General features: G+C 40.3%; 1 protein-coding gene across 4 annotated transcripts in view; it reads right to left on the bottom strand.

Moving 5' to 3' along the window:
* LOC103147752 (protein jagged-2-like) overlaps positions 1-10,881 on the bottom strand; it is a 129,122-nt gene that overhangs the window by 81,483 nt on the left and 36,758 nt on the right. For all 4 annotated transcript variants that reach the window (XM_016678758.1, XM_007566251.2, XM_016678759.1 and 1 more), the window contains exons 4-5: positions 1,424-1,678; positions 739-799 (exon numbers count right to left, since the gene is read on the bottom strand). In XM_016678758.1, coding sequence (XP_016534244.1) covers positions 739-799; positions 1,424-1,678 — 316 coding nt within the window. The remainder of the gene's footprint in view (positions 1-738; positions 800-1,423; positions 1,679-10,881) is intronic.

Below are 10,881 nucleotides of genomic sequence, written 5' to 3'. Positions count from 1 at the left end.
TAAGGGTAGTGGGCTAGGCTGTAGAAATGCATGGAAGTCAATGGAAAGTCCCCACAAAGATAGCGTGACAAACGTGTGCGTGCGTGTGTACGGCCAGGAGCGGGCCAGCTTCATGACAGGAAGCAGAACAAGGGTCTCAGAGCAGAGCAAAACAATGAACTTGGAGCATGAGGGGCACTTTGCAAGATTAGGAAGGGGAGTGACACTGTCTAGCCTGCATTAGAATAGAATAGAATAGAATATACTGTATTGATCCCCAAGGCGAAATTGCTTATTACTCCATCTTGTGTGCTTTTAGTGACATTGGCGACACTAAGGAAATGAGGAAGGGAGGGTCAGCGGAGAACACCGGAGTTGAGCCTTTCTTCATTCAGTGTCATCAAGAGAAAGAAAAAAAGGCAGGAAGAGACGATAAAGCCGATAATTAAAATGAGGTCGATAGGGTTTAACTTATCGTGCGATTAATTGATTTATCGTTTATCGCGACAGGCCTAGTGATTGGCCCTCATGGGTGACCGGTATCGGTATCGGCAGGAAAAAACCTGATCGGCACATCTCTAATAAAGAGTGAATAGTTCAAAATGACTAGGTATAAACAAATAAATTTATAATAAATTATAAATTATTATGTGCTTGTAGGAATTAAATCCATCATATGACATGAATAAATCACCAACAGCATGTGGCCAGAGGAGCAAACAGGGAAAATCATACACATGCATAAAAGAGCTGACTTACTTGCATTCCCCAGGGGTGCTGCAGGTCCCATGTAATGAGCTACATCCCTGTTTACAGATGGCTTTGAGAAAAAAAAAGAAAACATATTTTTGAGTTGAGAAATATTCCTACTGATTACCTATTTTAATTAACAGAAAACCTCAATATTGCTCTGGAAATCTGCATTTGTGTCTTTGCTTGTGGGATGTAGTAGCTGTAGTTTTTGCAGTGGACGGGAAACAAATTGTGAAAGAGTTGGTGGTGATGTTCAACACCGACATGAGTTTGGGAGCATTCTTCAGATTCTTCTGAAGTGACACTCTACATGAACTTCCGTCAGCTTCTGAGCTTTTTCCAAAACGACAAACAAGGAAGTCAGATCTGACTTTGGACATGTGACCAATGACCTAAGGAAGCATTTCTGTGTAGTTCTTTTATTCTGTCCAGCTGCTCTACTTATGACTCTGCTCATTTTTGTTCCACTGCCTTTGAATTTCTTAAAAAAAAAAAAAAACAGAAAGAAAATCAACTCCTAGTAAGGAAGACAAGAAAATCTGTGAAGTGAAGACAATCGTTCTTTTTTTTTAAATTTATTTTTATGTTCAAATTTTGTTCATTGAACTGGCTTGTGTCCCAAAATTTAGAAATATGTTTTTAATTTGCAACTCTATTGCCTTTTAGTCTGTATTCTTCTGTATCTGCTCACCTGTTTTGCAATCCTCTCCCTCCCAGCCTTCAATACAATGTCTCTTCCCAAAATGGTCGCACACATAATGTCCAAAATAGTCATCACGGGGACGACATACGTTGTTGCATCTCATGCCATAGTAGTGTTCATCACAGCGCACACGCATGGTGTATTTAATTGTGGCGATGAAGCTTCTATGTTCGACTGGCTGCTTCCCCTCGCCAGGATTAATCTTCCCCTTGTAGATGCTTCGCTCAATGAGCAGCTCATCATCTGCAAACAACAAAAGTACAAAGAAATTAAAATAACATAATTTGTTAGATATGGAGGCGAATGACAGGGGGATTTGTTTGAATGAAAAAATATCCAAATTAGACATTATGTCTGGTTATACTTGTTATGTAGCAAATATAATTATTAAACTTGGTACAAATAGGTGAGTGCCGTCTGCATAGAGGGTCATTCTCTGATCATGAAATAAAAATTTAAGACTTTTAAAGGTCATAAACTGCCCCATAACAATAAAGCTAGCATTGAATAAACTACGCACTGTTTTGATTTCAAGAGGACACATCATGCAAAATCCACTTTTTTTAGCCTTTAAATTCATTTTTTGTGTACTTTGAGTGTCTAGAAGTGCGTTTTTTTATTTATTTATTCTCTCTTGGTGCTGCATTGAGCACCCCTAGTTTAAACCATCTTAAATCTTTGAATGACATTCCATTGAACAGGTCTGTCTGACTCCACCAAATGTATCCATGGAGCTTTGGAAAATGGCAGTTGTTAGTGCACATACGAAGGGAGGGCAGGGAGGCGGGGGTGGGGAGGTGATCTCCTATCAAACATCTCCATGTTTTCCAAGAATGTATTAGAAATAAGTGGAGGAAAAGGTGGAAAAAAATAGAAAAATGAAGGAAACACACACAGAGGGTGTAGCCTGTCTTAGCTTGATAACCAAAAACGTTTTCCTGCTCAGTAAAAGGCTTTTCTGCCCCCTCCACCATCTTCCCCTCTCTCAGTATATTCGGCCCTGACTTCATCAGAGCCAAGAAGGAAATAATATGAGACGAGGGACAGGCAGGGAAGGGCGACACAGGAAAGGCACTTTAGCTTGTTCTCAAGGAACAGAAACACCATGACCCAGCCGGTTTGCTCCTGTTTGCCCTTATAGTCATTTCACTTGAGGATAATTACAGTCTGAGCACTTTTAATACTGCTGCAAGTTTTTTCTTAGTTGCAATCATGTCATTTTCACTGACATTACTGTTCAAATGTCCACTGAACAATATCCAACCCTAAAATATAAAGTAATGAAAGCTGCTTGTGACAATGCACTAATAACCAGGTTTTTAAACCTGAGACCATTATTTCTTCATTACATTATCCACAATACTGCAAGTCTTTGAGTTCTGACCAAACTGTGCAAGAACACAGTAGCAAAGTAACTTACTAGACAACCCATCCAAAAACCCAAAGTGTAATTTCACCTAAAATATGGCAGACAGGTTTATGACCTGGCTGTGTTTAGCAAGTTGTGTGAAGTGATGGTAACACTGCATCATTAGTTAGGAGACATACAAATGGCAGAATCATGCTGTGGGGAAGCTTTTCTTCAGCAGGCCAGACATGAGAAGGTGGACGGTGCTAAATCCAGGACAGTCTTGGAAAAAAGCCTGTTAGAGGCTGCAGAAGACTTGAGACTTAGGTGACTAAACATACAGCCAGAACTACAACAGAGTGCTTTAGATCAACGCCTATTCGTATGATGGTCTAGTCAAAGTCTAGACCTAAATTAAACTAAATTTGCTGTGAGACGTGGAATGTTTTTGTTCACGGAAACTATGGTTAAGTTAGACTGAGCTCGGTGTATTTTCCAAAGAGAAAATAAATTTCAGACAGATCCCTGAAGACCTGCATTTGGAGCTGTAGCCGTCTGGATTCATGGAGGCTGAAATACCCATCACAGATCTTTTCAGACTTTCAGTTGTTAGACGTTTTGAAAACCATATATCTTCATTCTTTCACATCAGTGTTGCACTACTTTATGCTAAGCGCTCATGAAATTCCCATAAATAACATGTAAGTTTGCTGTAAGCTAGCTTGCAGAGCCTCAGTGAAGTGAAAAAGATGTTTCTTATGCTCAGGCCTGCAGTTCCAGTGCCTCAGTTTTATAGTAGGAACATTTGCATTTAGCATTCACAGTCTAGCACTATGAACCACAAGCACAAAATAGGAAAACAAAATTGCAGTAGATAAACCCAAAAACTATTGACATTGATTTCCACATCAATTTCAGAAAGGTAGCTTACTTAACCACAAATTCTGTTTTATAGTGTGCAGAAAGTGACACCGAGCTTCCATGCCTTTCCGTGTTTAACACAGGACTGGCCCAAGGCATAAACAAACTGCCGCTTAGGGCCCCAGGGCCAATAAGGGGCCCCCTCAGTGGAGCTTATTATTTTTTTTATTATTAAATTTTTTTGTAATAATTTCTATTTAATTATAATACACACAATTTCACTATGAAGTGATTAGTTTTTTACAATATATGTATATTTGATAATGTATGTAGAAATAATTATTTTATTGATAAAAAGAAAAACAAATTGCTCTTTGGGGCCCCCGGTGGCCGCGGTAGGTACCGCACTCTTCGACGGTATCATGAGCTGTTGTGCAATTTGCAGTGTGCATCCAAACGCCCAAAGCTCCGGTCAGAAGTTAAGTAAGCAAAACAATGTCTCAAAAAAGGACTTATCCTTCAGGAGGGAGAAAAGAAAGAGGAAGAATAGAAAAAAGCCAAGATAAAGGTTTGTTTTAATGTGCCTTGGTAATGTAATGTAAAAGATTTGTAAAGCTGCTAATAGAAAATTAGCTTGAACAGTCGAGTTCAACAGCCAGACATTTATGCTAGGGCAGGGGTGCCCAAAGTCGGTCCTGGAGGGCCGACGTCCTGCATGTTTTAGTTCTGTCCCTGGTTGTAGTAACAGCCTTCTCAACAAGTCAATGTTCTTCTTAGGCCTCTATTGAGCCATCATTTGATCCAGGTGTGTTAAACCAGGGAGAACTAAAACATGCAGGATGCCAGCCTTCGAGGACCGACTTTGGTCATCCCTGTGCTAGGGTCTTTGTGTTTGTGTGAAACTGAGTTTAAACTTTAAATGAGTTGATTCTCCCGCTTGGCTCTGTATATTTCTGAGGTATTTTTTACTTCAAAACGCCATATTTGATAACATTTGATAACAATAATTAAAACTTCTCAATGTTTGACATTGTCTAGCAAAATGTTTTTACGTCAGGCTACATAGCTGCTACATGGATGAGCTATTCTAAGCTGTAGTTTGGGATATGCTGTTTGTTGCTGAGCATAATCATTTTGTGGCTAAAACAAATATTATATTTTACATCAATTTATCTGAAACTTCTATTAGAATCATTTGAATGCTCAGAATCAGTCCCGTACCAATTCACATTCCAGGGGAGAAAGACTCACCTGGTATAAATTAAATTTTTAGCAATTGCAGTAATGCTTAAGAGAAATTTATTTAATCAAAGAATGTAATGAATATGTGTGTAGGGCTGCACCATTTGCAGTTTTCTGGCCAATTACTGATCTTTAAAAAGTCTAACCTGCCGATTTCGATTTTGGATGATACCATTTTTTTATTTTTTTTATTTTTATTTTTTTTGTCTGAAATATTGCTAAATATGGCAAGAAAGTCATTGAGTTGGCAACAGTGGGGTGAATATTGTTAACTGCAAATGTGCAGACCTGACCTGGTGGGCCGGTCTGTCAGTCACACCTCTCACTGTAGAGCAGAAGACAACAGAGGCAGATTTTTAAACCTTTGCTGATGAAGATAATATTAGGGGATAAGATCGGCTTCACGTGTAAATATCAGCAGATCACTATCCCCCAAAATTAAGGAAATCGGCGCCCAGAAATCAACTGGTCAATAAATCAGATGGCCAATAAATGTATCCTATTATACATGCATATAATGTAAACAGCACTGCCAGAGATGCAATAAGTTTATAGCAGATGTGTGAATGATCTAATGATTGGACTGCTGATTGCATCCAGTCCACGTTGTTAGCAAAGCTAGAGGGCCCCAAAACCAAATTTCGCTTAGGGCCCTACGGAGGCGTGGTCCGGCCCTGGTTTAACATAATCAGTTCCTTCACAAAAAGCACAAAAAAAAACTATTTTTTCACTGTCCTGGTTTATTGAGTCTCACTGAGAATTAACACACTGCCACAGATTTCAGTTCCACACCCACCACCTGAAACATGGCTGTTCGTCTCCAGCAATTCAATATAAAAATATAGACCAATCATGAGCTCCTTCTGAAGTGGAAGAGCTATACTAAGAGAGGTGGTTGTTACTAGGGAGAGTAGGTGGGGGTTCTTACGACCAGCTTATATAAACAGTGAGGGGCTCCAGGTCTGAGCAGCTGATCATGTCAAGATCAGCACAAAACATTAAAAGGAACATATTTTTAAAAGAGGAGAACAAAACATCTTTAGGTCCTAGTGAAGGGGCTTCATTGGGGAGCTCTAGCTCTTTGGCTCCTGACTTCTTTTAAAATTGTTGTTTAAGAAAGAGCTGACCTGGAGCCAAGGCCTTTACCTTTGCATAACATCAGATGTTTCTCAACAGCTGAAGCTTTTTCTTGGTCAGGCTATGTTGGCATTCAGAAACCAAGTGTGTAGAAAGGATCAAATTCAAGGCTGTATGTGTTTATTTCAGGTCAAAACACTCTACTGCTATCAATGGCCAATATTTACCCTGTGTGCATAAAAATATGAAATAAACAGCTGAATGAATGAATCACACCTTCTATTTTAAACACTGTGAACCTTGATTGAATTTGCTCATTCAGGACCGTAACAGCATGGGATCTAACCTTTCATACTCACTTTTATTTCATACACCAGGTGTGACAGTTAATATAATTCAGGGTGAACACCTGGAATGGAAAGCTCTGCCAAAACATTACTCATGCAACAATGAATCAGCAATGAAAACAGTTTGACTTCATTTTGTAAGGAATATTCTTCCTATTGCTTCATTCTTACACTATTTAGGAAAGCAGCTATGTTTTAGAGAAGCCCTGTTCTTTGAGGAAGAACAGGGCTTCTGAGGTTTTTTGAACCTCAGTTCAAAAAACTGGAAAGAAAATTTCATGATCAAGCACAGTGATGGAGGGTTGATGATTTGGGCTTGCCATTTTGCTGATCCCACGCAATTACAAATGTTAATGGACAACATTCATCCATCCGTCTTCCGCTTATCCAGTTGGGGTAGCAGACTAATTAAGGAGGTCCAGACCTCCCTCTCCCCAGCCACTTGGGCCAAGTCCTCCAAGGGAATCCCAAGGCTTTTCCAGACCACCCGAGTCTTCCCCTGGGCCTCCTCCTGGTAGGATATACCTGGAACACCTCACCAGGGAGGCGACCAGGAGGCATCCTAACCAGATGCCTGAACCACCTTGTGGAGGTTCCTCCATCTTTTCCCCAATGTTAGTATTTATTTAAATGTTTTCGTATAATATATTTAGAATTTCACTTTTTTTGGTGGTGGTTATTGCATTAGGTTGTTTACTAATTTGGGTGCACACATTTAGTAAACACCTTATGTTTATTTAAGATCAGTAACTAGTTTGTTTTGCTGAGTTGGAAGGACTGGCTGGCGGAAGATGATTGGTTGTCAGTCAAACCAGGAAGTGGAACAATCCATCAGGCTGCTAGAAGCAGGGGATTTGGATGTTAAAGCTCTCTCTACTAATAGCATAACTGCTAAAACATTTTTGGTGTTAGGTTATTTTGTTTTTATAGTTGTCTTAAAGTCAAAATATTTTAATTTAAATTAGTAATTTATGTTTATGGATTGTTTGTCTTTGTCTCCTTTCCCACCCCTCCTTGTTTGTGTAGGCTAGCCTTTGTGTATAAATTCCCTTGTGTGTTCATTGTGTAAGGTCAGTTTTTGGTTTGTTATCCTGAGTTATGTTTGCCTTAGTTGATTTCTTTTGGGCCCATTTTGCAATATTTTTGAGATTTGCTGTTGAAAGCTTTTTGTTAAGATGTTTTTGGAAAAATAAATAGAAGATATTTTTTTTATATATGCCTTTGTCCTTGTGCCTTACTGGTAATACTGTAACACACCTGAACTGCCTCCTCTCTATTTGAAAGAGCAGCAGCTCGACCCTGAGTCCCTCATGGATGACTATTGATAAAACTCATTTCGGCCACTTGCATCCGTGACATCGTTCTTTTGGTCATGACCCAAAGCTCATGACCATAGTTGATGTTAGGAACGTAGATTGACTGGTAAATCAAGAGCTTTGCTTTTTGAGTCAGCTCTCTCTTCTCCACCACAGACCAGTACAGCAACGGCTTCACTGCAGACACTGCGCCAATCCGTCTGTCGATCTCCTGCTCCATTTTTCCCTCAATCGTGAACAAGATACCAAGATACTTAATCTCCTCCACTTGGGACAGGACAATCCCCCCCCTCGACTCAGAGAAGGCACTCTACCTTTTCCAGCTCAAGACCATGGCCTCGGATTTGGAGGAACTGATCCTGATCTCGGCCACTTCACACTCGGCTGCGAACCACTCCAGTGAAAACTGTAGATCACGACCAGATGAAGCCAGTTGGACCACATCATCCGCAAAAAGCAGAGATGCGATTCTAAGGCCACCAAAATGGATCCCCTCAACACCTTGGCTGCTACCAATAGACAACAGCTGCTTGTATATTAAAGCTTTAGATATATGCATATATGATTTCCAACTCTGTGCAAGCTGCATTTACTTTCAACTATTTTCACTGTACAACTTTTATAATAGAACTATGTAGGACATTAAAAATGTTCTACATAGGACAATACGTGTCTGTATTAAAGTTTTTTATTTACTCGATGTATTGCAATGGACTGGCAACCTGCCCAGAGTGTATCCTGCCTTTCACCCAATGACTGCCGGAGACTGGATTTTAACATTCAAGTTTGTTTAAGGTTTAATGTGGCCATATATTCAAGTTTAGTCATGCTTTTTTTGTTTGTTTGTTTGTTTGTTTTGTCTTAATTGCTTAAATATTATCAGCAGCTTGGCAGCATTAATCTGCCCCAACCAGGCAACTTACACACATTGTATACTGGAGCTGTATTAACATGAATATGTAGGATAATGTCATCAGACCTGTGCTGGCAGAGAACCAGAGGATTCACGTTGGGCTCTGGGGCAAAACAAAACTTCACTGCAACGTCATTAGATACCTTTTCCTCTGCACACCTGGACAGATGAGAACTTTCTCTCTCTATAATTATGATACCACATCAATAATATGGGCTCCACCTGCATATGTAAACTTGATTCTACAAGTTTCTACCTGCTCTCTGACGTATGTCAAAAGCATTTCTGGAAAATGCAAGAATTCCCAGACAGAGGAGGTGGAACATAACTGCACGCAACAAGAAGGAAAGGATGTGGTTTAAATCCTCAAGATCCTTATTTAACTGAATAGTCACCCCGATGGATGAAGTGTCTCTGCACAAAGTGGGTAAGCTCTCACATTCCTTTCATTTTTTTAGATTCTGTGACTTTACAATTTTAAGATTACATGCATTTTATTGGGATTTTATGACAGACCAACACAAAGTAGTTTATGAACTGGTAAGAAAAGGTCATCTATCACAGTCACAGTGTGGTTTGTATTCAGCATCCTTGATCAATACCTTGAAGAACAGCCATTAGCTGCAGTTCCAGTTGCAGCTAATGGCAACTCATCTGTGTTGCCATTAGCTGTTTATCTCTACCAGAATGAAAGGTTTCACAATCCCCTTTATAAAACCTCAAGGTCAGTCAGTCATATAGGATGGAAACCCTGGTCCTCCTAAAGAATACATCCCCTCAGCATGATGCTGCCACAACCCATCTTCTCTAGGACAGTGTGATGTGGAGTGTAAGCTTTTCACCACAAATAATGTTTAATTTATCCATCCTTCCATTTTCTTACACCCTTGTCCCTAGTGGAACAAGGGACCAGGGGTGGTGGTGCCTATCTCCAGCAAACGTTTCAGGCAAGAGGTGGGGTACACCCTGGACAGGTCGCCAGTCCATCACAGAGAGATACAGGAAACAATCATGCACACACACACCTAGGCAGTCATGTTTTTGGACTGTAGGAGGAAGCCGGAGTACCCAGAGAGAACATGCAAACTCCATGCAGAAAGACCCTGGGCCAGGAATTGAACCAAGGACCTTCTTGCTGCAAGGCAACAGTGCTACCAACTGTGCCACTGTGCATTTAATATTTATTTATTTAATTTCAGTTTTGTTCTCTGTTCAATTCTTTTCCACATGTCTGCGGTGTCTGCTGTAGTATAAACAACAGTCAGCACTTCTTATAGCTTTCTTTCAACAGTGGCTTTCATTCTGCCTCAAAGGTCAGATATGTAGAGTGCATGACTAATAGTGACAGATACTTCACCTGAGCAATGAATCTCTGCAGTCCCTCCAGAGTTCATCATGAGGCTGTTTGTTGTCTAATCTAACAGCTCTCACTAAATGGTCGCCTTCTGAAGGAAACTGGTTGCACTGGATGTTATTAGGGGCATTGGAGTAAGTTACAAATGCACACCACAGTTTTTCCATTTTTATTTGTTCCAAATTTTGAAATTATGTACCCTTTAACTTCCAATTCACCCACCACTACACATCACTTAGTGCTCAATAAAACACACTGAGGTTTATGGTTATAAAATGACAACCACTGGAAGAGTTATGGGGTGTGTAGTGCTGACAGACTCTGTACATGAACTGGGACATGCAAACCCTCAGTCATCAACATGCAATGTTTATGTGAAGGTGGTAGAGCATGTAAAGAGTAAGCCCGCGGCACAGCAGGCCGGGTTTGGGAGCGGCTGGAAGGCTAAGTAGGAATCAAACATCAAAGGAAGGAGCACATCGGGACAGAAGGGCATGTGGACTGTAATTAATTGCTTAATGAGCTACTGCTAGAGCTAAAGACAGCCTGAGAAAGCATACAAACAGTGAGAAAAGAGGGAGAAGGTGATAGAGGAGCAAAATAATCTGTCTTTTACAAGTCAGAGCAGACTCTTAGGATGGCTCTTCATTTTCTTTGATTTAATGAACAGGAAGCATGTTGAGACATACCCTCTCTTTCTGCAGTGACACACCTCCCCTGATTCATCTCAGTTCACTTCACTCATTCATATGAAAAGGATCAAGCCTCCTGGCTTTCTCTGTTCTCTTAAATCCTGATCTAAAGGTTTCTATTATACATAGGGTTGCCACCTTTCAGAAATAAATATAAGGGACGTCCACCGTGGCATGTCGCCCTACTCTCATGTGGTGGGATGTCTGCTGCGGTGGTAGAGATTATTTTATGGCGGTGTTTTTTGTTTTTAAAAAGTGATCCAAAGAGCAATCGTTCATGCATAGATGTTGGTTAG

Source organism: Poecilia formosa, unplaced genomic scaffold (assembly GCF_000485575.1).
Source record: "Poecilia formosa unplaced genomic scaffold, Poecilia_formosa-5.1.2 Scaffold189, whole genome shotgun sequence".
NCBI classification, from domain to species: Eukaryota; Metazoa; Chordata; class Actinopteri; order Cyprinodontiformes; family Poeciliidae; genus Poecilia; species Poecilia formosa.
This window is presented reverse-complemented; position numbering and strand designations above follow the sequence as displayed.